This window comes from Dreissena polymorpha, chromosome 16 (assembly GCF_020536995.1).
Source record: "Dreissena polymorpha isolate Duluth1 chromosome 16, UMN_Dpol_1.0, whole genome shotgun sequence".
Classification (NCBI taxonomy): Eukaryota; Metazoa; Mollusca; class Bivalvia; order Myida; family Dreissenidae; genus Dreissena; species Dreissena polymorpha.
This window is the reverse complement of record NC_068370.1, coordinates 18,140,913-18,168,717: the sequence shown is the minus strand read 5'-3', so window position 1 is coordinate 18,168,717 and position 27,805 is coordinate 18,140,913. Positions and strand designations below refer to the sequence as shown.

The 27,805-nt window shown below is 34.6% G+C and overlaps 2 protein-coding genes and 1 long non-coding RNA gene across 5 annotated transcripts in view; 2 read left to right on the top strand and 1 right to left on the bottom strand.

Annotated features, from left to right (window-relative positions):
- Positions 1 to 1,115, bottom strand: part of LOC127861693 (KICSTOR complex protein SZT2-like) — a 167,356-nt gene extending 166,241 nt beyond the window's left edge. The window contains 1 exon segment of the mRNA XM_052400377.1: positions 987 to 1,115. Within this exon segment, the coding sequence (XP_052256337.1) occupies positions 987 to 1,007 (21 nt within the window). The 5' untranslated portion in view covers positions 1,008 to 1,115.
- On the top strand, positions 1,052 to 26,032 carry LOC127861494 (vacuolar protein sorting-associated protein 72 homolog). Of its 3 annotated transcripts, XM_052400041.1 has the most exons (8): positions 1,052 to 1,123; positions 6,503 to 6,564; positions 10,592 to 10,743; positions 12,792 to 12,950; positions 13,519 to 13,630; positions 13,928 to 14,122; positions 20,367 to 20,496; positions 25,464 to 26,032. In XM_052400041.1, the coding sequence occupies exons 3-8, from the start codon at positions 10,624 to 10,626 to the stop codon at positions 25,765 to 25,767; spliced, it is 1,020 nt and encodes a 339-aa protein (XP_052256001.1). In that variant the 5' UTR covers positions 1,052 to 1,123; positions 6,503 to 6,564; positions 10,592 to 10,623; the 3' UTR covers positions 25,768 to 26,032. The 3 variants fall into 3 exon arrangements, with proteins under 3 accessions (XP_052256001.1, XP_052256002.1, XP_052256004.1); XM_052400042.1 differs by lacking the exon at positions 1,052 to 1,123 and having other exon boundaries at positions 6,511 to 6,639; XM_052400044.1 differs by lacking the exons at positions 1,052 to 1,123; positions 6,503 to 6,564 and adding an exon at positions 6,751 to 6,795.
- Positions 3,302 to 27,805, top strand: part of LOC127861513 (uncharacterized) — a 170,923-nt gene continuing 146,419 nt past the window's right edge. Inside the window, exon 1 of the long non-coding RNA XR_008040249.1 lies at positions 3,302 to 3,506. This is a non-coding gene — a long non-coding RNA (uncharacterized LOC127861513). The remainder of the gene's footprint in view (positions 3,507 to 27,805) is intronic.

Genomic DNA, 27,805 nt, shown 5'->3' with positions numbered 1-27,805 from the left:
GCACAGACCTATTATCATAATTAGGCCTTCACAAACTGCATGTACATGTATTATACAAATTATTGGACATAGATGTCTTGTGCCTATACCACCTATGTGAGTATAAAAATATAAATGTCACAACTCATAATAGATATGAACAAGTACAGTTAGGTATTGTGTCAATATTTTATGATCACAACACAGAGTTTATGTGAACATTGAAAACTGTTTTATTTACTTTTAGCTTCCCTAATTAAAAATGTTGCTTTAATATTTGTTGACATCCCATGGCATTTTAATAGGTATAAGTTCTCACATTGCATGACATAAACAGGTCCAAAAAGTAGACTTGGTATACCAATTACAGTGATTTTACTTTTCTTAAACTCTTTCAAAATTATAATAAGATAACAAGCAAATAAAGAGTGATGATTTGACCTTCTATCAAAACAATTCCAATAAAAAACACACACAACAAAAAAAATTAACATGATAATTTAATTTGGAAATACAACTTTTACTGTGAATCTCAAAAGTAAAGAAAATGAATCTAAATAGATATTTGTCGGCAATATATGGTAAGCCTTTTGTAAAGAATGCTTCGCATTATTTCACAATCTGAACCATATCCTTTCTAAGAACCCTCTCTTAGGCATTGCCATACAATAAACTATGTACAAAAACACACACACACACATATAAATAATGTAAATATGTAAATAACAAAAATATAATGATAAGCATTAAAGCAGTCTAGTTGGTTCAAGAAGAACTAAATGCCATGTATGGTACTGTACTATATGACTATGATACTTCATGACGATATATGTTTTAAAAAATGCATGTCAAAAGGTCATTTAAAAGACTTCAACCTGGTACATCCCAGTCATTACTGCACTGCATGATAACCCATTACGTCTGACAGGGATCTTTAACCTTAAATCACAATTTAACAATGCTTTATTTTTATCATGCATTTATAATCGTTAATTTTAGTAGGTTACCCTTTTTCCCGTGTCGTCCATCGCTTGCTTATCCCACAATATTCCGATTTCGTTGAGATATTAAGACATACAATGTTCTACATGGTTGTTTTGATTTTCTGTAATGTAGGGCAAATCCGAAGTATTCCGTAATATTCGGGTCCATACAATAACCGAAAAGCACCGAAAAGGACCGAAAAGCACCGAAAAGCACTCAATTTCTCTCTATATATATGCAATATATCGTTTTTAGTGTATGTTAACGAGTTTAATTAGTAAGAAATGGTTATCTGATTGTATGTTTATACTACATTGTGCCCAAAATGGTAAATATCGGCAATTACCGACCGAAAAGCACTTCATGTGGAAACCGAAAAGCACTCAATTTCTCGCTATATATATGAATATTTGCGTTTCTATTGTGTGTAAACGGATTAAATTAGTTATAAATGGTTATATTTCATGCATATTTATACTACCTTGTGTTTATTATGAGGTATTAAGCCCCAAAATTGGATAAATATCGGCAATATACCGACCGAAAAGCACTTCATGTGAAGACCGAAAAGCACTCAATTTCTCGCTATATATATGAATATTTGCGTTTCTATTGTGTGTAAACGGTTTAAATTAGTTATAAATGGTTATATTTCATGCATATTTATACTACCTTGTGTTTATTATGAGGTATTAAGCCCCAAAATTGGATAAATATCGGCAATATACCGACCGAAAAGCACTTCATGTGAAGACCGAATAGCACTCAATTTCTCGCTATATATATGAATATTTGCGTTTGTATTGTGTGTAAACGGTTTAAATTAGTTATAAATGGTTATATTTCATGCATATTTATACTACCTTGTGTTTATTATGAGGTATTAAGCCCCAAAATTGGATAAATATCGGCAATATACCGACCGAAAAGCACTTCATGTGAAGACCGAATAGCACTCAATTTCTCGCTATATATATGAATATTTGCGTTTGTATTGTGTGTAAACGGTTTAAATTAGTTATAAATGGTTATATTTCATGCATATTTATACTACCTTGTGTTTATTATGAGGTATTAATGCCCGAAATTGGATAAATATCGGCAATATACCGACCGAAAAGCACTTCATGTAAAGACCGAAAAGCACTAAATTTCTCGCTATATATATATGAATATTTGCGTTTCTATTGGGTGTAAACGGATTGAATTAGTTATAAATGGTTATATTTCATGCATATTTATACTACCTTGGGTTTATAACGAGGTATAAATGCCCGAAATTGGATAAATATCGGCAATATACCGACCGAAAAGCACTTCATGTGAAGACCGAAAAGCACTCAATTTCTCGCTATATATATATAATATTTGCGTTCCTATTGTGTGTAAACGGTTTAAATTAGTTATAAATGGTTATATTGCATGCATATTTATACTACCTTGTGTTTATTATGAGGTATTAATGCCCAAAATTGGTTAAATATCGGCAATATACCGACCGAAAAGCACTCCCGCGACAGCAGAGAATCACCGAAAAGCACTTAAGTTCTCTATATATACATGCAAGTTAACTATAAGGGCCGATTTTAATGGATTGAAAAGATGTACATATTTATTTAGTCAATAATGACTTCATTAAATAAAAAGTTTAAATATAAAGCTCATTACTATTTTTGGTGGCCACCGAAAAGCACTCCCGCGACAGCACAGAATCACCGAAAAGCACTCAATTTCTCTATATATAAACGAAACTAAGCTATAAGTGCCGTTTATAATGGATTGAAAAGATGTACATATTTATTTAGTCAATAATGACTTCGTTAAATATTGATTTAAGTTTAAAGATAAAGCACAAACACTCAATTTCTCTCTATATTTAATATAATCAATGATGACTTCGTTAAATATTGATTTAAGTTTGAAAATAAAGCACTATATATATATGAGGCGCGTTCTGAAAAAAGTGGGCTTAATGCATGTGCTTAAAGTGTCGTCACTGATTAGCCTGTGCAGTCCGCACTGCTAATCAGGGACGACACTTTTCGCCCAAACGTGATTTTCGGTGAGGAGTGACTTCCTTGAAACTAAAAATACCATAAAAGCGGAAAGTGTTGCCCCTGATTAGCCTGTGCGGACTGCGTAGGCTAATCTGGGATGACATTTTACGAACATGCATTAAGCTCCTTTTTCTTCCCAGAACACGACTCATATATACATGCGGTAGTTTGCCAACATAATGAATATGTTGCCCAGCTCTTGCCACGTGTAAGAGCCAAATTTTGAAAAAAAGGCCGAAATATTCCCGAAAATTTATGCAAGAAATAAAAAAAAACGGAAATAGTCCCATTTGTATAAACAAGAAATTAAATATTTGCAGCTGTTTGTAATGAAATAAAACTGCACAGCTTAAGATAAGCTTGTCTGTCAATGATTATGTTACCCTCAAGTTCAAATCAGATTATGATTATAGAAAGTAATGATATGTAAAAAAAAATCCAGGACATACACCGGCATATGGGACGCAATGTGTATATAAATATATGGTACATAATAACTACCCAACAGCGGTATAATGTTATAGATTTATTTTTGCATTAACATTAATTCAAAACATTTTAGTTCAAAATGTTATTCACGTTAAATAAATACATCAGTTCTTCTGTTCATTTGCATCAAATTAAAGGTTAAAGTCCGATTGTTTTTAAAAAACTGCTATTTTATGAATATATCAAGCATGTACACTTAACAATAATGATGTTTTAAAATTGTGTGACGTGCGCGGGCCATTGAACGTTGAGATAAGCAATGTTGCGAATTAAATTACACATAATTAAAAACTTATTTATTGTAGGATACCGATTACACGGAGCTTGATTACGCTGCGAACTAGAACTCTGCCGCAATGTATCTCCAATGAAAGATGTAACATTAATTCAAGCACGTATACTTAACAAAAAAAAGATATTTCTTTATTTCCGTTATCAGTTTAAAAATGATGGTATTAAGGTGTTACTAAACAGTAAAATACCCAACAGCGATCGGGATTAATGCACTTGGCCGCTATACGAAAAATTTTATACAACTATTCTGGGCAAATTTCACTTTCAATAAATACATCAGTTATTTTTATCAACCAAATTCCTGTTGTGTGCTACTGTTTCTTATCAGAATTATATATATTACAATACACCATCAGACCCGAGTGAATACACCATTTATCCCAAGCAGGTAAATAACAATTACTATAATAAAACAGTGGAAGTCTACACGGTGTATTAGCAACCTGCTGTGGTGATCTTATCAGTTCAATACACAGGAACATGGCTACTGTACTGGAATTGGATTTACAGCCAAAATAACTGTTTTCATTTCAGTCTACACTGTGTATTAGCAACCTGCTGTGGTGATCTTATCATCTCAATACACAGGAACATGGCTACTGTATTGGAAATATCGGATTTACAACCAAAATAACTTTCATTTATTGCTGAAGTGGTGTGCACTAACAATTGATCCACCTCACCGTTGCACTTTTTTTTTAATACATTAATTAATTTACTGAGTCGGCGCTGCGCTAATAAAGTGTGATGGTGGAAATTAAGAAATAAGATATATTTTCGCATGAAAACTGAATACACATGATACATGGATAAAATATATATAAGACACATTTGAATCTTTCTCCAAAAATTAGCACGTAGTCACATATATATAAGATAGATTAAATACCATAAAACAACATTTCTATTCAAGTGTTTCACGTCAATTAGAAATACTTAAAACATATACATCAATTTACGTATAAGATGATAAACACCATGAAATGCTTTTCGGTTGGTACATTGCCGATATATTTATAACTTGCTACCTGTTTTTTATAAAAAATAGATATTATATTCGATTTTTAACATGAATGTCTCAGTCCTCTAAACCGAAAAGATCCGTAACATAAAATAGTGTCTTTGTGTCGTATGAACGAATCTGCACTAAAACTAAGATTAGATTCACATCGTACATCGAATAAATAATTGAGCACATGTAAATCAACAAAACTGTACATTAATTCACACGAGCCGCACTGTTCGGACATGAATGAAAGGCGCCGATCATAACACAACTTCTCATCATTATCTGGAATATAATTAATTGAAGGTGCGAAAAGCTATTTCCAAACTGCTTTGTGCTGATTAAAGAAGCGTACCGGCCGTTCGTTCACAAGTTGTTAATGATGACTTCAGACATTAAAATTAAGTTTCAATATGAACAGACTTTGACTAAATAAATATGTACATCTTTTCAATCCATTAAAATCGGCCCTTATAGTTAACTTGCATGTATATATAGAGAACTTGAGTGCTTTTCGGTGATTCTCTGCTGTCGCGGGAGTGCTTTTCGGTCGGTATATTGCCGATATTTAACCAATTTTGGGCATTAATACCTCATAATAAACACAAGGTAGTATAAATATGCATGCAATATACCATTTATAACTAATTTAAACCGTTTACACATAATGGGAACGCAAATAGTATATATATATAGCGAGAAATTGAGTGTTTTTCGGTCTTCACATGAAGTGCTTTTCGGTCGGTATATTGCCGATATTTATCCAATTTCGGGCATTAATACCTCGTTATAAACACAAGGTAGTTTAAATATGCATGAAATATAACCATTTATAACTAATTCAATCCGTTTACACCCAATAGAAACGCAAATATTCACATATATAGCGAGAAATTGAGTGCTTTTCGGTCTTCACATGAAGTGCTTTTCGGTCAGTATATTGCCGATATTTATCCAATTTCGGGCATTAATACCTCGTTATAAACACAATGTAGTATAAATATGCATGCAATATACCATTTATAACTAATTTAAACCGTTTACACATAATAGGAACGCAAATATTATATATATATAGCGAGAAATTGAGTGCTTTTCGGTCTTCACATGAAGTGCTTTTCGGTCGGTATATTGCCGATATTTATCCAATTTTGGGGCTTAATACCTCATAATAAACCCAAGGTAGTATAAATATGCATGAAATATAACCATTTATAACTAATTCAATCCGTTTACACACAATAGAAACGCAAATATTCATATATATAGCGAGAAATTGAGTGCTTTTCGGTCTTCACATGAAGTGCTTTTCGGTCGGTATATTGCCGATATTTATCCAATTTTGGGGCTTAATACCTCATAATAAACACAAGGTAGTATAAATATGCATGAAATATAACCATTTATAACTAATTTAATCCGTTTACACACAATAGAAACGCAAATATTCATATATATAGCGAGAAATTGAGTGCTTTTCGGTTTCCACATGAAGTGCTTTTCGGTCGGTAATTGCCGATATTTACCATTTTGGGCACAATGTAGTATAAACATACAATCATATAACCATTTCTTACTAATTAAACTCGTTAACATACACTAAAAACGATATATTGCATATATATATAGAGAAATTGAGTGCTTTTCGGTGCTTTTCGGTGCTTTTCGGTTATTGTATGGACCGGTAATATTCTGTTCGTGGTAATTTCGGAAGGCAACAGAGACGATTTACTAAAAGTCTTGTGTCAAATATCGGTAAGTTATGGTATTGAGTAATGTTTAAACTATTTTTGGAAAGAAAAGCAATTAGAACTAAAAATAAGCCAACAGGTACTATTTTATAAACATTTTTTACTATTGTAATACTTTTTCGCGATGTTTACAACAAAGTGGTTACACACCACTTTATTTACATTATTTTATACCTGGATACCTGGACTGTTGAGCCGTAATTTAGCTATGCTGTAGTGGCCCTTCTGATAAATGGTCTCTTCTTTAGAATCACTCTCTGATAATTACTATTTTGTTCAAACTTCTCTAGAGTGCGCTTAGTAAATTTAATTGTTAATTTAACTTAAATTATATACGGGTTAAACTTCTTAATGTTCCATTTTTCGGAATTTAGCAACGATTTAAATTGATTAACACTTCAACTATTGTTGATTCTTCCAAACTGTTCCAGTAATGAATTGATCTTTGACTAAAGGTGTTGAGTCTTACATTACTTTTGAAATTCTTGCCTCTTAGTTTCAAGTGATGACCACGAAGATTATCCTCAGTCAGATCGAACAATTTTTCCCAGTTTAAATCATCCAGCTTATGTAAAGATTTGAACATTTGGATCATATCCGCCCTGTCCCTTCTGTACTCAAGTGTGACAAGTCCCAACTTTCGAAGTCTCTGGTCTGGTCGTATGGTAGATGTGCCACCAATGGCACTAGTTTAGTTGCTCTTCTTTGAACATCTTCAATTAACTTTATATGTTTTTTTAGGTGAGGGGACCAAACACATGATTCGTTTTCTAAGGTTGGCCTGATTAAAGCCTTATAAAGAGGCAGAAACATTTCTTCATCAAGACACTAAAAGGATCTATGTTCTAAGCCAAGAGTTCGCTGTGCTTTATTCGTAATGTTTGTAATGTGTTGGTTAAAACTTAGCCGCTCGTCAAAAGTCACACCTAAATCTTTCTCATTTGTGACTGCTTCAATGGCTGTATAATTCTGTCCGGGTCTCTCATGGAATAGCGAATGTCACTATTTGAACTTCCAAGGTGAAGAACTTTGCATTTCTTTGCATTAAATGTTAATTTCCATTTATCACTCCAGTCACTTAAGTTGTCTAGGTCAGATTGAAGATCATAACACTCCTCATTTGTTGTTTGTTGTTACTGGTGAAAAAAGCTTTGTGTCATCAGCAAAAATCTTAACAATTCCTGATACTATGTCAGGTTAGTCATTGATAAAACACAGAAAAAGTATCGGTCCGATTACACTGCCCTGAGGAACTCCGCTAACTACATCTGTCCTGTTCCATGATAATAAAGTAGATCCTATACGAACACACTGCGTTCTTCTAGACAAGAAATCCCTAATCCAATTCAGGACTATTCCTCGAATACCTAACTTGTGTAATTTATGAATCAAATGCCCGTGTGAAACGCGATCAAAGGCTTTGGCAAAGTCCAGGTAAATGACGTCGATTGGTACACCTTTGTCTAAGGATTCTGTCCAATTATCAAGAATCTCTAATAACTGAATAGAGCATGACCTTCCTGATCTGAACCCGTATTGTGCGTCAGAAAATATCTTGTTGTCATTCATATGCTTAACGAGTTTATCCCGGACAAGACGTTCACATAATTTACACACCACAGAAGTTAGGCTAACTGGGCGGTAGTTTGCTGGCTCTTTCTTACTTCCATTTTAAAAAATGGGAAAAACAATGGCTTTCCTCCAATCCTCGGGAATAACTCCTTCACTCAACGTCTGATTAAATAAAATTAATAGTGGTTTTACTAGTTCCTTCTTAGTTTCGTAGAGAACCCTAGGGTGAATATAGTCCAGACCAGGTGATTTCTCTGGATTAAGTGAATTCAAGGCTTTTAACACATCCTTCTCAGACAACAAAATATTTTCTAGTAAATTCCGATTTTCATGTTGAACAATATCAATATGGTCATTTCCTACATTATCTGGTCCAACAAAGACACTGCTGAAGAAGCAATTTAATGTTTCTGCCTTATCAAAATCTGTCTTAGCTTCAGTATTATCCTCCCTTACCAACATGCCTATGGAATCCTTTGTTTTTCTCTTAGAGTTAACATATCGCCAAAAGGATTGGCTGCTCTTATTAACTTCATTTGCAATTTTTTTCTCATAACTTGTTTTGGAACGTTTCACAATATTAGCACATTCCTGTCTACACTCAGCATATTTCAAGTAACTATCATGTCAACGTGAAAACATATATTTTTTCCAGGAGCTCCTTTTCTTGTGAATTGCTAATCTTGCAGTTCTATCCAACCACAATGGTGAATTCACTTGTTTTGAGTTTGACTTTTTCTCAGGAATAAACTTTGATGAGATTTCCAGCAAGGTTGACTTAAAAACAGCCCACATATCATTAATATTCTTCTCATGAAATAAACAATCACAATCTAACAAACCTAATTCTGTTTTCATGCCCTCGTAATCCCCTTTAAAATACTGGTGTCTGACTGGTTCCTCACCTAGTTCAGCAACATATAATTTCAAATTACAGCTAACTATAGAATGATCACTTTTCCCCAATGGCGGGTTTATTTCAATTGAATCTTCATCTACCATAGCTTCCTCATTAGTGAAAAGTTAATCAAGGCAACTTGGCAATTGTCCATCCCTAAAGCGTGTATTTCCTTTCATGTGTTGAAACAGAAAATTATCCAAAAAACAGTCAAAGAATTTGTGCCCATCTGAACCAATAGCATAATCACATGTTGGTATTGACCAGTCTATATCCTTGTAATTAAAATCCCCCATGACAGCATAATGAGTGTAATTCTTTTTAAATCATACATAGCCATGATAGGCATAGTAAAAATACAAACAAAATTAATACTTTACTCAATATACACACGCTTAGCCAGGTAATTAAAGAATTGTACAGGCTTGAAAGTAGAATGTTTGGAATGTTCCCCCAAAATCAAGAACTTTGAAACAGCATTGGAAATTGTTTGATCCCAATTTAAAGGTCAATGTGTTGATGCAGTCATGGCTCTTCACTTAATTTCATAGAATCTGTTTGTACGAAATAATATATATATTTTACTGTAACATCAGTACGTAAGGCATCAATGGTGTAGTGGGTATGTTGTCCGCCTTGCCATCCAGAAGGTTTTGTTGTTCAAATTTGAGACCTATCTATCTATCTATCTATCTATCTATCTATCTATCTATCTATCTATCTATCTATCTATCTATCTATCTATCTATCTATCTATCTATCTATCTATCTATCTATCTATCTATCTATCTATCTATCTATCTATCTATCTATCTATCTATCTATCTATCTATCTATCTATCTATCTATCTATCTATCTATCTATCTATCTATCTATCTATCTATCTATCTATCTATCTATCTATCTATCTATACTGTCTAACTATACTGTCTAACTACCCTGTAGGGGGACCCATTCAAAATGGAAAATGGGACCTAAAAACTCCCATTTGAAGGTTCCAAAAAAAATCTTTAAAATATACATAAATCTCAACAGTTACTTTTACTCCCATCAAGCTTCATAAGTTAAACCTTATTAAATTTATTGAAGTCATTTTTATTCTCATTTTTTAAGTAGCAAAAAAAGCAAAAATACAGCAAAACTTATTTCCTAATTATAGCCTAAGCAATGTTATTTTTTCCTTATCCAAAAGAACCCTGCCCCATTCCTAAATGGTGAAAAAATTATTGTTGGTTCGAAACCCTGATAGGGAAGGTTCTGATGATCTTTCTAAGACACAAAGTACTAGTCCTTCCCAGAAAATGGACTCAAATGTGTTTCTATTAGCCTATTACTTTCTATGCATGTGAACTTAGATAAATAGATTTAAACTAATATTATTGGGCATCACAGTTTACATGGCAATGGAAGCTAGAAGCTACATTATCTGTGCTTGCATTATATATAAATATGATAATTATTAAAATACTTTTTTGCAAAAATATTTGCCTGTTTTATACTCCTATAAATATAAATATATCGGTAGATTACGTCTAATCATTTGTACTACCTGTGTTACAGCCAGTGTACAGGACCTCTCATAGTTTTTAAGGATGGCAGGGTTGGCAGCCAGCAGAGAGAAGCGCAGCAATGCCGGTGCCAAGATGGCTTCACTTCTTGAAGCAGAAGATGATGATGACTTTTACAAAACCACATATGGAGGATTTAATGAGGTCTTGCACAAGTAGCATGCCTTAATGTTATTTTATTAATCTATGTTATGTTTTTTAATGCATTTATTTGAGCTTAATAGGAGAGTTCTCTCAAGAATGTTGTAATTTAATTTAAATATGACTTTTGTTCACAAAATATGTTCACTTTGAGTTTCTGTTTGCATTAATTTGTTTAGTGATAAAAACAGTATTTGGGGGAGGCAGTAAAATTTTGATTTTATCACATACTTTTCAGAAAATGTGTGACAATATAACACATTACTAGTAGACTTCTAAAACCCCTTCCAATTAAAAAGTAAATTTGTTGATACTTCAACTATCTTTCTGTTATTCATTATGAAATGCATCACAACTTACGACAGTCAGTGCAATAACTTTCAAAATTAATCAGTATATAATATTTGCCACTTTGCTTTCACTTCAGAATTCAGCTTTGTTTTGGAATGAAGTGCACTAAATGTCCCAAAATGCCCTTTGATGCTATTTGTTGTTCATTTCGAATTGAAACTGTATAAGTTGCAAACAAATAATTGCAAAATAATAACTTGTCTAAAGATTAAAAATCATTATTGTGAAGTAAGATTTCATTTGATTGTGTTGAACCAAGAGGAAAACTGATGGTGTGACGTCAGAAATGAGCTTTTATTTTCTCACCTGCTATTGTCTGTTACATTAGGCGTTTTAAGACATAATAACTAACAACCATCTTTTGTCATGATTGCATTGGCATAATCTGCTTCAGTAATTGCATGACTCTCATAAATTGGCTTCTCAATAAAAGTCATTTAGTCAATTTAGGAAAATATATCAAGAGAATACATGATCTTGATAAAAAATCACCAATATTTAAAAACTGTTGCCATTTTTGCAATATTGTCTCCATTAGAAACAAAAGCAATAGACAGGGGGCACCCTGCCTGTCCCATCTGACTGTTAAATTATTATTTAGCTTACAAGGGCCAAATATTTGGTTTTATTGGAAATAAGTTTTGCAAAATTGCTTTACAGGTTTTTTTTATTATAAACCTTAGTATACTCCGTTTACTCATGCTTTATCTAGATTTAAGCTTTTAAAAAAAACAAAAAGTATATTATTTTCCTACTTGTGTTTTAAATTGTAATGAAGTAAAAACATTTGTCTACATGCCTTATAAATTCTTTATTTTTATGCCCCCGGTAGGAGGGCAAATAGTGATCGGACTGTCCGTCCGTCTGTCTGTCTGTCTTTCCGTCACACTTTGTGTTTAGGTTTCGAAAAATGCTCATAACTTCTATGTCCCTTGAGATGTAACCTTCATATTTGGTATGCATGTGTATATGGACAAGGCATTTCCATACGCACAAAAAGTTTGACCCCTGTGACCTTGACGTTAAACTTAGGGTCCGCGTTTAGGTTTCGAAATCTGTGTTTAGCTTTCAAAAACTGCTCATAACTTCTATGTCCCTTGAGATATAACCTTCATATTTGGTATGCATGTGTATATGGACAAGGCCTTTCCATACGCACACAAATTTTGACCCCTGTGACCTTGACGTTGAACTTGGGGTCCGCGTTTAGGTTTCAAAATCTGTGTTTAGGTTTCGAAAAATGCACATTACTTCTATGTCCCTTGAGATGTTACCTTCATATTTGGTATGCATGTGTATATGGACAAGGCCTTTCCATACGCACAAAAATTTTGATCCCTGTGACCTTGACGTTCAACTTAGGGTCCGTGTTTAGGTTTCCAAATCTGCGTTTAGGTTTCGAAAAAAGCTCATAACTTCTATCAAGCGTTTATAGGGGGAATAAGTCATCCTATGGTGACAGCTCTTGTTTAATGCAAATAATAATATACAATACACATTTTTACAAAGAAAGAAGCCAGTTAATTTATCATTTATGTTGCTTACAATTGCTTGTACTGCAAAATTATATTGTTTAATTCTATAAAAAAGGACTCTTTTTCATAACTCCTTCAAATTTCTTCATATAAAATTGTTTATGTGTAAGCTATACATCTCAGATCTTGCTTCTTATGCGTATTCTGTTATATGATACTTGGCAGGAAGAAGATGACCGAGAGTACGAGTCAGAGTTTTCAGAGAGTGACTATGATGACTCAGACATAGATATTGACGAGGCTGATGAGGTGCGCAGTGACATGGAGGACGAGGAACCCAAGAAGAGGAAGAGAGGGGCTGGTGTCAGCACTAAGGCTTACAAGGTGTGTTCATGCTGATTGTTTATAGAAACATCTGAGCCTTGTACTGAAAACTGGGCTTAATTCATGTTTAGAAGTGTTGTTCCAGATTAGCCTGTGCAGTGGGCATATGTTAATGGGGACAAGACTTTAAGCTTAATAAGGATTTTTGTTTTGAAAAGACTGCTGTTAAACGAAAAATTCCATAAAAGTGGAGTGTAGCCCATGATAAGCATATACTGATCGCAAAGGCGAATTTGTGACAACAAGTTATGCACATACATTATGCCCAGTTTTCTCAGAACGCGACTCATATCTGGGCAGATACATGTACCTGCAAAGCTTTCTAAAAATAAATCATTGGTTAACTTTTTCCCTCTTTTAAGAAACATACTGTTATAGATTAATATTTACCTGGGCCTGTATTTGGAAATATTTCAGTTACCATTAGTTTATGTGGTTGTTTTTTTCTGAATAAATAAATTAAATTACTATTTTGTTAACATAAATAAAATAAAAATTATTATAATTTAATTGTTTTCATCATCAGTTCAATTTACCAAGTGTTATTTATTTGCTGACATGGTTTTAGGAACCAGCTCAGAAGAAAACAAAAGAAGGAGAGCCAGAAAAGAAGCCAAAGCCAGCGGAGAAAAAGAAGCCTAAACCTCCCCCGTCCATTCAAATCTATCAGTCCAGCCCAGGTAGGTTTTCACCTGTCAACATTTCTATGCCTTTTTCATCAGATTTCAATTTTTTTTTTTTATTAAAGAAGAAAACATGTAAATTCACCCAAATGAAAGAAATGAATTTAAAATTTCTTATCAGAAGTATTTATAGCATGCAGAAACTTTTCAAGATTTTTTTAATGAACAGTATATTCTTAAATCCTCTCAAATTCTGCTTAACCTCATAAACAATATTTTCATAAACACTTCCATTTCAACCTAGCATTGGTTTGAGCACCTACCCAGCTTATCTTGTAGCTTCATTTTTTGCAGAAAAAAAGAGTTTGCGCAAGTCCACCGCAGATCGGTCCAAAGAGCGTGAGGAGCGTGAGAAAGAGAGGCAGTTGAAGGCACAGATGCTAAAGGACATCGCAACCCAGAAACGTGTCGCCGAGGTACGACGTCTCACCCAGGAGGAGCTGTTGGAGGAGGCCAAAATCACAGAGGAGCTCAATATACAGTCACTAGGTATTTGCTCTGTTTGCAATCTTTAAGTGTGAGCTCAATATACAGTTACTGGGTATTTGCTCTGTTTGCAATCTTTAAGTAGCTCAATATACAGTCACTAGGTTTTTGCTCTGTTTGCAATCTTTACGTGTGAGCTCAATATACAGTCACTTTGAATTTGCTCTGTTTGCAATCTTTAAGTAGCTCAATATACAGTCACTAGGTATTTGCTCTGTTTGCAATCTTTAAGTAGCTCAATATACAGTCACTAGGTATTTGCTCTGTTTGCAATCTTTAAGTAGCTCAATATACAGTCACTAGGTATTTGCTCTGTTTGCAATCATTAAGTAGCTCAATACACTGTAACTCCAATATTGCGCGGTTAATTGGGTCCAAGCCGCGAAACAGCGTTATAACGGATCCGCGTTATAGGTTTTGAGCTCATTTACTGCAGGGCGCTATAAAAAAAAAACAGGTATAGAATAGCCTATAATATAGGTCATGTATATTGCCATGCTGTGTTGACGCAAATACATGCATATAAACCGAATCGTATAGATAACAGTATACATACCGCTTTTCTTATGTGCACATTTATCCGATAATCCAATAAAATTGCAACATCACTTAAAAAATACTAGTCTTGAACATTTATGACGATATATGTTTAAGAAATTCGTAAACACAACCGTACGCATATATGCCATTTTCAGAAGTGTTAAGAGTACAGTGCATTATGGGGCAGTGCTTTTATTGGACGAGCGACTTTAAATTTAGATTGAATGCAATACGACTCATGTACAAAAAATTGTTTTATTGCGTCATACGCATGCAAAAAACGTGTTTCCCGGGGACTTTCTGATACCGCGCGAAAAAGGAAAGTGAAACTCTGTTAACAATTGCCGGTACACTGCGTTCGCATGTAAATAAATCGTCTGCATTATTTAATTTCTTATACACGAACTGAAAGATTAAATGACATAATACTAGAATGATAATGAAATGACAGAAAAAGTTGTTTTATACAGTAGGCAGTATATTTCACAGCCGCTCATTTAATATAGTCAAACTGCAACCATATCAAAGTAAGAATGTTTTTCGATCGTTTTGAATTACTTGAATTGTATAACTATCCCGCTTGCACTTAACTTATGGAAATTATCGCACTGAACTGCTCTGATGAGGAATACATGTAATAAACACTGACACGCGAGTTTTTCACACCTTTATTGACATTACACAACAGATTAACACCAATTAGCTGTCGGTGTTGTTTAACCTCGAGGTGTTTATAATCTATTCAACGGACGGTTGAATAAAGCAATCAACATGACTGTGATTGCCGCCATCTTTGAATTGTTTGAAAATACATGAAGTTGCATAATACGGATTTGAATCAGAAATCAAATGGAAGGTTGGAGAAAAAATGGGATCCAAGCACCCTCCGCGTTATATTGGATTCAGCGTTATAACGGAGCGCTTTATATTGGAGTTACAGTGTATACAGTCACTAGGTATTTGCTCTGTTTGCAATCTTTATGTGTGAGCTCAATATACAGTCACTAGGTATTTGCTCTGTTTGCAATCTTTAAGTAGCTCAATATACAGTGACTAGGTATTTGCTCTGTTTGCAATATTTACGTGTGAGCTCAATATACAGTCACTAGGTATTTGCTCTGTTTGCAATCTTTAAGTGTGAGCTCAATATACAGTCACTAGGTATTTGCTCTGTTTGCAATCTTTAAGTGTGAGCTCTATATACAGTCACTAGGTATTTGCTCTGTTTGCAATCTTTAAGTGTGAGCCCAATATACAGTCACTTGGTATTTGCTCTGTTTGTTATCTTTAAGTGTGAGCTCGATATACAGTCACTAGGTATTTGCTCTGTTTGCAATCTTTAAGTGTGAGCTCAATATAAAGTCACTAGGTATTTTCTCTGTTTGCAATCTTTATTTGTTTTCTCAATATACAGTCACTGGGTATTTGCTCTGTTTGCAATCTTTAAGTAGCTCAATCTACAGTCACTAGGTATTTGCTCTGTTTGTAATCTTTAAGTGTGAGCTCAATATACAGTCACTAGGTATTGTCTCCATTTGCAATCTTTAAGTAGCTTAATATACAGTCACTGGGTATTGGCTCTGTTTGCAATCTTTAAGTGTGAGCTCAATATACAGTTACTGGGTATTGGCTCTGTTTGCAATCTTTAAGTTGCTCAATATACAGTCACTAGGTATTTGCTCTGTTTGCAATCTTTAAGTGTGAGCTCAATATACAGTCACTAGGTATTTGCTGTGTTTGCAATCTTTAAGTGTGAGCTCAATATACAGTCACTGGGTATTTGCTCTGTTAGCAATCTTTAAGTAGCTCAATATTTAGTCATTAGGTATTTGCTCTGTTTGCAATCTTTAAGTAGCTCAATATACAGTCACTAGATATTTGCTCTGTTTGCAATCTTTAAGTAGCTCAATATACAGTCACTAGGTATTTGCTCTGTTTGCAATCTTTAAGTAGCTCAATATACAGTCACTAGGTATTTGCTCTGTTTGCAATCTTTAAGTGTGAGCTCAATATACAGTCACTAGGTATTTGCTCTGTTTGCAATCTTTAAGTGTGAGATCAATATACAGTCACTAGGTATTTGCTCTGTTTGCAATCGCTAAGTGTGAGCTCAATATACAGTCACTAGCTATTTTCTCTGTTTACAATCTGTAAGTGTGAGCCCAATATACAGTCTGTCACTAGGTATTTTACAAGAATTAGGTTTATGCTGTAACTAGGTATGAGCTTAATATGAAGTAAGAAGGTACAAGCTCAGTAAAATAGTCACTAGATAAGAGCTCGATATACAATAACAAAGTATTAGCTCATTATAGAGTAACTTGAAATTAGCTCAATCTACTGTCAGTAGAAATGGGCTCAATATGTTACCACTAGGTATGAGCTTTACTTTAATGTGCAGTAACAAGATATAAGCTCTGTATACAGTCACTAGGTGTGAGTTCAATTTATAGTTACGAGGTATTAGCTCAATAACAGTCATGAGGTATTAGCTCAAAAAACAGTCACTAGGTATGAGCTCAATGTACAGTCTTTTGGTACTAGCTAAATATAAAATCATTAAGTATTTAACAGTATTTATGTTAATGCAGTCACTATGTATGTGCACGTATTTAACAGTATTTATGTTAATGCAGTCACTATGTATGTGCACAACATACAGTGAGTTGGTATGAACTCAATATATACTAATTAAGTAATCTGTCATCAGTGTGTCTCTATTTACGAGCACAATATTGTCAGCCAATATGAGCTCAATATACAGTCACTAGGTATGAGTTTTACCATAATGTGCAGTAACAATAAGCTCAGTATACTGTAACAGGCTTTGAGTTTAATAGACGGTAACTAGAAATGAGCCCAATAAACAGGAATGAGCTTAAGATACTGTCATGAGGACAAAGCTTTATATACCCTCACAAAATTTGAGCTAAATTGACATTCACAAGGTATAATCCAAATATGCAGACACTAGGACTGAGTTTTATATACAGTCACTAGGTATGAGCCAGATATGCAATTAATAGGTGCGAGTTCAATATTCGGTCACTAGCTACGTACAGCATTTTTGTTTATCCTGTCACATGCCTTTAAATCAGCCCGATAACCAGGTAACCTAATATCCCAAAAGATATTAGGCTAGATGACCACGTGACCTCGAATATCCGTCAGTTGCTGTCAGCGCATGCGAACGCCTGTACTATTTTCTATTTATAAAATATACTTGTTTTCAATTTAAAAAATTACAACATACGTGTAAAGTAATGTTTGTTTAAAAATTATTATTTTAACAGCATAATTTCGTCTTTGTGTATTGAATTAATAACGATTGACTTGATTTCTGTGTTGTTTAACAAGACGGAAGCTAGTCTAAGTGTTTTGCATGACGTGACGTCACAATGTTTTTGCTGCGGCGTGTTTTTTCCCATATTAAATATTTAAACACAAAATACTGGAAAACTATATATTTTAGAAACATTTCAACGAATGTTGTAAATGTGACAGGATAAATAGAATAATAGGTTGGTGATGTGGATGGAGAATGGTTATCTGGCTCGTCGGAGGATCTTATCGGGTTTGCCAAATAACTTCCTCCGACTTGCCAGATAACCATTCTCCATCCACGTCACCAACCTATTATTCTCTATTTATACAGTCACTAAGTATAAGCTCAATAAACCGTCACTAGATATGACCTCAATATACAGTCAATAGACATGAGCTCAATGTTCAGTCACTAGACATGAGCTCAATGTTCAGCCACTAGACATGAGCTCAATGTTCAGCCACTAGACATGAGCTCAATATTCAGTCACTAGACATGAGCTCAATGTTCAACCACTAGACATGAGCTCAATATACAGTCACTAGACATGAGCTCAATGTTCAGTCACTAGACATGAGCTCAATGTTCAGCCACTAGACATGAGCTCAATGTTCAGCCACTAGACATGAGCTCAATGTTCAGCCACTAGACATGAGCTCAATGTTCAGCCTCTAGACATGAGCTCAATACACAGTCACTAGACATGAGCTCAATGTTCAGTCACTAGACATGAGCTCAATGTTCAGCCACTAGACATGAGCTCAATATACAGTCACTAGACATGAGCTCAATGTTCAGCCTCTAGACATGAGCTCAATGTTCAGCCACTAGACATGAGCTCAATATACAGTCACTAGACATGAGCTCAATGTTCAGCCACTAGACATGAGCTCAATATACAGTCACTAGACATGAGCTCAATGTTCAGCCTCTAGACATGAGCTCAATGTTCAGCCACTAGACATGAGCTCAATATACAGTCACTAGACATGAGCTCAATGTTCAGCCACTAGACATGAGCTCAATGTTCAGCCACTAGACATGAGCTCAATATACAGTCACTAGACATGAGCTCAATGTTCAGCCTCTAGACATGAGCTCAGTGGTCAGCCACTAGACATGAGCTCAATGCTCAGCCATTAGACATGAGCTCAATATACAGTCACTAGACATGAGCTCAATGTTCAGCCTCTAGACATGAGCTCAATGTTCAGTCACTAGACATGAGCTTAATATACAGTCACTGGACATGAGCTCAATGTTCAGCCTCTAGACATGAGCTCAGTGGTCAGCCACTAGACATGAGCTCAATGTTCAGCCTCTAGAAATGAGCTCAATATACAGTTACTATCCATGAGCTCAATGTTCAGCCACTTGACATGAGCTCAATGTTCAGCCACTAGACATGAGCTCAATGTTCAGCCACTAGACATTAGCTCAATATACAGTAACTGGACATGAGCTTAAAATACAATACCTAGACATGAGCACAATATACAATACCTAGACATGAGCTCAATGTACAATCACTAGAAATGAGCTCAATATACAGTCATTAGACATGAGGTCAATGTACAGTCACTAGAAATGAGCTCAATATACTGTCATTAGACATGAGGTCTATGTACAGTCACTATACATTAGCACAATATACTGTCATTATACATTAGCACAATATACTGTCATTAGACATGATGTCAATGTACAGTCACTATACATTAGCTCAATATACTGTCATTAGACATGATGTCAATGTACAGTCACTATACATTAGCTCAATATACTGTCATTAGACATGATGTTAATGTACAGTCACTATACATTAGCTCAATATACTGTCATTAGCCATGGTGTCAATGTACAGTCACAAGACATTAGCTCAATATACTGTCATTAGACATGATGTCAATGTACAGTCGCTATACATTAGCTCAATATACTGTCATTAGACATGATGTCAATGTACAGTCACAAGACATTAGCTCAATATACTGTCATTAGACATGATGTCAATGTACAGTCACTAGACATTAGCTCAATATACTGTCATTAGACATGATGTCAATGTACAGTCACTAGACATTAGCTCAATATACTGTCATTAGACATGATGTCAATGTACAGTCACTAGACATTAGCTCAATATACTGTCACTGGACATGAGCTCAATGTATGCAGTCAAAGCAAAGTATGCAGTCCCTAGGTATAAACTCAATAGTTATGAGTTCAATATACAGTATAAGATACATGAAGGTGTAATCTCAATATGCAACTGTGAGAGCTCAATATGCTTAGATTTTGTTGATTTTGCTTATACATGATTATGGTATTTCATAATTATTTTGTATCTAATTACCTATTCATATGTATATCAACTTAAAGAAAACTATCAGAGATTGGAGCTTGAGAAGAAGTGTCGTCGGGCCATAAAGAACACACAGACTGGTCCAGTGATCCGGTACCACTCCCTTACTATGCCTCTCATAGAAGAATTGCCAGATGATGATGAAGAGTAAATGCTTTCTTCTGCCTTTAGTGGTTTAATTATCTCCCGCAATAGGCGAAGGGATATTGTTTTGGCGTTGTCTGTCCGTCTTTCCATCAGTCCGGAGCCATATCTTGGAAGTTCTTTGACGGATTTCATTGGAACTTGGTATGAGTATATCTATGGATAAGAGGATGATGCACGCCAAATGGCATTGTACACCATCTGTTTATAACTGAGTTATGGCCCTTTGTATCTTGAAAAAAAATGCTTTTTTGAGTGTCAAATATAACACTTTTGTGTCCAGAAGCATATTGGCGGGGGATATCAATTCAACAAATTTGCTTGTTTGTCCACCTTTTAGCTGTTTTATAACATTTCATTGCAAAAATAGTAAAGCAAATTCTCTTCTCTGTGCAATAAATTAAAAAGTAAAGAGTTCTGGGGGAAGCCTGTTAATAGGGTAGTTTTTTTTAGCGTGACTATTATATATGAAATATATATGGTGGAGCTATCCTACTCACCCCGATGTTGGCGTGAGCGTCTGCGTTAGTGTGTGCGTAAGCGTGCAAATGTTAAAGTTTTCGTACTACCACAAATATTTTCTTTGTCCCTTCACATATTGCTTTCATATTTTGCATACTTGTTTACCAACATGACCCCAACCTATAAACAAGAGCAGACAACTCTATCAAGCATTTTGTCATAATTATGGCCCCTTTTACACTTAGATAATTGAACAAATTGCCATAACTTCTTTATTTATGATCACATTTTATTATTACTTTGACATAACAACACTTACCTGAATACCACAATGGATTCCACCCAAACAATACCCCACACCCCAACCCAGAATCCCTTCCCCCCCCCCCAACCCCCCCCCCCCCCAATGTTTTTTTTTAAAACATCATCTAATAAATACCCCACCCTCTCAACCCCCCTACCCCCACCCCCCCCCCCCCACCCCCACAAAAAAATAATTGTTTATGTCCCCCACTATAGTAGTGGGGGACATATTGTTTTTGCCCTGTCTGTTGGTCTGTTGGTTGGTTGGTTGGTTGGTCTGTTGGTTTGCGCCAACTTTAACATTTGCAATAACTTTTGCAATATTGAAGATAGCAACTTGATATTTGGCATGCATATGTATCTCATGGAGCTGCACATTTTGAGTGGTGAAAGGTCAAGGTCATCCTTCAAGGTCAAAGGTCAAATATATGGGTCAAAATCCCTCATTTAATGTACACTTTTGCAATATTTCAATAATCAAGATAGCAACTTGATATTTGGCATGCATGTGTATCTCATGGAGCTGCTCATTTTGAGTGGTGAAAGGTCAAGGTCATCCTTCAAGGTCAGAGGTCAAATATATGTCGCCAAAATCGCTCATTTGATGAGTACTTTTGCAATATTGAAGATAGCAACTTGATATTTGGCATGCATGTGTATCTCATGGTGCTGCACATTTTGAGTGGTGAAAGGTCAAGGTCAAGGTCATCCTTCAAGGTCAAATATATTGGTCAAAATTGCTCATCTAATGCCACTTCTGCAATATTGAAGCTAGCAGTTTTATATTTGACATGCACGTGTATCTTATGGAGCTGCACATTTTGAGTGGTGAAGGGTCAAGGTTAAGGTCATCCTTCAAGGTCTAACGTCATATACGGGGACATATTGTTTCACAAACACATCTTGTTTTTTCCTTTTTTTATTTTTGAAAGATCGTCTAATAAATTATTGAATATGAACAATTTCCCCATGATGGCTTACGTTATACTGTCAAGCACTCGAATAGTCGTGCGCGCTGTCCTCTGACAGTTCTTGTTTACTCCCCTATGCAGCTGAGATTTATGGTTATAGATTCAAACATTATCTTATTAGCTCACCTGAAAACTTAGTTCTCTTAACAGAACAATATGTAATCTGCATATAACAGTAAAGTGTTTTACATCTCTCAGGTGAGCAATGTAGGGCCTTAAGGCTGACTTGTTAGCTCGACTATTATATATGAAATATATATAGTGGAGCTATCCTACTCACCCCGGCGTTGGCGTTTCTGTTAGCGTTAGTGTTAGCGTGCAAATGTTAAAGTTTTCGTACTACCCCAATTATTTTCATTGTCCCTTGACATATTGCTTTCATATTTTGCATACTTGTTTACCTAGTAAAAACACTCTTTTATTAATATTTCGCCCAAACGGGCTTTATCAAAGTTTACAAATACGAATTCACTACATAGTTATAACTGTCGTATACACCAATAAAGTAAATGTTTTACAACGTCAAATATGACAGGAAATGACGTCATGACGTCGTACTTTACCATGCGATATACAATTGCGCCAAAATACATAATATACATGACATTTCGTTGTATGGTTCTTATACTTGATCAGAATTGATCAGAATTGTATTTGATAATAAAAAGTAGTACAATAACATCATATTGTTATATCAATAATAATAACTATATTAATGATAACAATAATTACTATAATAATAATATAGATATTTACTGTACCAACCTAAAAATAATATTCACAAAATCAAAATTCCTATTTTGTAGTCAGCACTATTACTATAATATCACGCTCACTAAAAGAACGATTAAAGGAGCATAAGGCAAATACAAGGCACCACATAAGCAAACCTGTCGCTGAGCATTTTAACTCCGGACAACATAGTGTAGAAGACATGGGAGTATGTGTTTTACAAAATATTAGAGACAATTCGGATTAACCGCAAGATAAAAGAACTTAACTGGATTCAATTGTTAAAAACAGAAGTTCCAAATGGACTTAACACAAAAGCAGCTTCCGATTTAGTATGGCAGAATTATAGGCGATAATGTAGGCCAATACGAGATTCGTGTAGACAGTTTAAGTAACGATAACTATTTTCAAAATGCATAATTCTCCAACAATAGTGCATGCGAGCGTAAGTATGTGAGAGGGTGGATATGTATGTGTGTATATATGAGTATATGTGTGGGTGTGTATATATATATGTATATGTGTATGTATGTACACATGTGGGTGTTTATTTGTGTACCTGTAATTATATGTGCAGGTATATGAGTGAATATGTACATGTGTGAAGGAATGCGTATATATGTGTGCATATGTATGAACAAAATACATTAGAATTTAACTTCATTTAAAAGATTGGAATTAAAATTATAATAAATAATTAATTATTAATCATTTCAATTTGCTTAAATGTTGATAAATATAGTCAATAAGAATTAGGGTTGAGATATTATAGTAATAGTGCTGACTACAAAATAGGAATTTTGATTTTGTGAATATTATTTTTAGGTTGGTACAGTAAATATCTATATTATTATTATAGTAATTATTGTTATCATTAATATAGTTATTATTATTGATATAACAATATGATGTTATTGTACTACTTTTTATTATCAAATTCAATTCTGATCAAGTATAAGAACCATACAACGAAATGTCATGTATATTATGTATTTTGGCGCAATTGTATATCGCATGGTAAAGTACGACGTCATGACGTCATTTCCTGTCATATTTGACGTTGTAAAACATTTACTTTATTGGTGTATACGACAGTTATAACTATGTAGTGAATTCGTTTTTGTAAACTTTGATAAAGCCCGTTTGGGCGAAATATTAATAAAAGAGTGTTTTTACTATGAAATATGTATATCTTTATCCCTACTGGATATAAAACTGAGTACTTGTTTACCATCATGACCCCAACATATAAACAAGAGCAGACAACTGTATCAAGCATTTTGACAGAATTATGGCCCCTTTTATACTTAGAATATGCATATTATTGATAAATCTATGTTAAAGTTTGCGTACTACCCCAAATATTTCCTGTGTCCCTTGACATATTGCTTTCATATTTTGCATACTTGTTTACCAACATGACCCCAACCTATAAACAATAGCCGACAACTGTATCAAGCATTTTGACAGAATTATGGCCCCTTTTATTCTTAGATAATTGAACATTTTGCTAAAATTGCCATAACTTCTTTATTTATTATCAGATTTTATTAATACTTTGACAAAACAACACTTACCTGAATACCACAGTGGATTCCACCCAAACAAAACTCCACGCCCCAACCCAGAATCCCTGCCCCCCCCCCCCCCATTTTTTTTTTTTCCTTTTTTTTTATTTTTGAAAGATCATCTAATAAATGACCACACCCCACATTATGACCCCCTCTCACCACCCCCCCCCCCCCCCCAAAAAAAAATAAATTTTTTTTTTCCTTTTTTTTTTTTTAAGATCATCTAATAAATGATCACACCCCACATTATACCCCCTCTCAACCCCCCTCCCCCCCCCAAAAAAAAAAATAAAAATAAATAATAATAATTTTTTTTTCTCCTTTTTTTATTTTTGAAAGATAGTCTAATAAATTATTGAATATGAACAATTCCCCATGATGGCTTACATTATACTATCAAGCACTCGAATAGTCCAGCGCGCTGTCCTCTGACAGCTCTTGTTTTTTGTACCTGTTCAGGCTTTTTATATGAAGCAATAAATGTTAATTACAGTGGAAAGTCATGCAGAGTTTATCCTTTTCCTATGTGGGATTTTCATGAATCATAATAATTATATCATATAAGTACTGTTATTGCTGAAAAGTTTTGTAAAGTATTCCTTTGTTGAATCTATTAAAACAAGCAACCTGTAGCTAGTTTTCTAGATACCAGTAAATTTTGTTTTGTTACCAATGACTTCTCTTAGTATTGCTATTTATGTAATCATACAGCGCTGTTTAGTTTGAGCCATTTTGTGTGGCAATTGGGAGGTCATGGGTTGGACTGGCTATAAGTGAACATTTCAGTGAGAGAACAAGTACTTGTACTAATAAGAAAACAGTCTTGAAATTATTGCCATATATCTTTGGCATTACATACAATAAGCTTTAAGCAATAGAAGCTGCACAACAAAATCTCGAAAAATTGCTCACATTTTACTCTTATTTATAGGGAAAACAAAGCAATGGAAGAGTCCAACGAAAAATGTGAGAGGACATTCATCACCTTCACAGATGAGAGACTTGTCAAGGAATATTTTCCTGGCAAGAAAAACAAGCTCCCTCTTCGACAGTTCTGTCCCGTTACCAGGCTTCCAGCCAAGTACTTTGATCCCATAACAAACACGCCCTACGCCACTCTGCAAGCGTTCAAGATCATACGAGACAGCTATGCTCAACAGTTGCAGAATGAAGGACACAGGAAATCAAGAGGAAGTTTTAGTGACCTTTCATCGGAGGTAGCAATTAAGACCTGATGAATTGCGAATAAACTGATTTCAGCAAATATAACGTGAACAGCTCGGGTGTTCTTATTTAAAAGAATGTCTTGTTTCTGTTATGTCTCCATTTCAATATGAAGCAGTTTGACTTCTAAGAAAATGTGTTCATACGGATACAATGTTGGAATAAAAAACAGTATCATAGACAAAAAAAATGTATTTCAGAATGGCAAAACTGTGTGTTGGGTTTGTTTTGTTTACATGTACATGTTTTATACTTGTAATACAAATATGAGAAACCTTTTGTGTTCCAACTTGCAATATATATTGCCTTTTAGATTAAACGCAAACTTTATCACATCAAACTAGTTTTTGATATCTGATATTGTTAAAGGTAAAGGGGTCAATTTTATGACTCGTTCATTTTTCTTAATTATCACCTTATTATTATGAGTAGCAAATTATGTTAAAAATCAAATGCTCAGTTCTCCGCCGTGGTAAACTCTTTAATTTTAAGCACAATTAAACAATTACCTTTTGGCTGTCCCAATTTTAAGATGCAGAAATAGGTCATGTATCTGATTGTGTTCCATTGCTTAAAATTGACATGTATTTGCTGTTCAATTAGCAATGCTTGTTCATTTAACTATAAATTAATTATGCCCCCCTTTGAAAAAGAGGGGGTATATTGTTTTGCACATGTCGGTCCGTCTGTCCTAATGGTTTCCGGATGATAACTCAAGAACGCTTAGGCCTAGGATCATGAAACTTCAAAGGTACATTGATCATGACTGGCAGATGACCCCTATTGATTTTCAGGTCACAAGGTCACGGTCACAGTGACCTGAAGCAGTAAAATGGTTTCTTACGTATTCACACAATGGCTGCCACTACAACTGACAGCCCATTCGGGGGGCATGCGTGTTTTACAAACAGCCCTTGTTCTCATTAAGATGATTACATGTCAATTTAAATCCAAAGTAATTAAATTAAGTACATTTATAACTTGGTAAGACCATGACAGTATACAACTAACACTTAATTTACAACATTGGCCATAGTACCATAATGCCAATAATACAAATATCAATCAATTAACTCATGGACCTAGACCCATAGAGCTAAGTTGTAATCTAGACTACACTACTTGTAATGGCAAGTTATAGACTGCTATGCACTACATGTAATGACAAGATTTAAACTAGTATGCACTACATGAAATGGAATTTGCAAACAAGTATGCATTACAGCACTACATATAATGGCAAGCAGTACATTAGTATGCACTACATGTAATAGCAAGCGGTACATTAGTATGCACTACATATAATGGCAAGCGGTACATTAATATGAACTACATGTAATGGCAAGCGGTATGCACTATGTGTAATTGCAAGTTGTAAACTAGCATGCACTACATGTAATGAAAAGTTGTAAACAAGTATGCACTGCATGTAATTGCAAGCTGTGCATTAGTATGCACTACATGTAATGGCAAGCGGTACATTAGTATGCACTACATGTAATGGCAAGCGGTACATAAGTATGCACTACATGTAATGGCAAGCGGTACATTAATATGAACTACATATAATGGCAAGCAGTACATTAGTATGCACTACATGTAATAGCAAGCGGTACATTAGTATGCACTACATGTTATAGCAAGCGGTACATTAGTATGCACTATATATAATGGCAAGCCGTACATTAATATGAACTACATGTAATGGCAAGTGGTACATTAGTATGCACTACATATAACGGCAGTGTTTACTAAACAGACTAAAAAGCCTGGGAATTGTTGCACAGGTCCATTGCTTATAACGTAGGTACATTTATCTCTCCAAAAGATATTGTTGTTCTTTCTATTTCACATATTTTTATATGCTGAAGATCAAATCTACGCATTTGATTTGAAACAGATTCACAAGACCCATATGAATCAAAATGCCTTAACCCTTTACCAAACGACACATTTTGGACATTCCCAATTTGAAAGAGGTTGCAGACGACAATTAAATTGTAATGGAATCTGAAGGAAATGATCAGGTAGGGAAGAAATAATTGTGAT

Bases quoted from the DNA above. Each gene is read 5' to 3' on its own strand.
- LOC127861494 (XM_052400041.1), top strand. From the start codon at position 10,624: ATGGCAGGGTTGGCAGCCAGCAGAGAGAAGCGCAGCAATGCCGGTGCC. The intron at 13,631-13,927 runs GTAGGTTTTCAC...CATTTTTTGCAG, and splicing joins AATCTATCAGTCCAGCCCAG to AAAAAAAGAGTTTGCGCAAG. The intron at 20,497-25,463 runs GTAAATGCTTTC...TCTTATTTATAG, and splicing joins TTGCCAGATGATGATGAAGA to GGAAAACAAAGCAATGGAAG.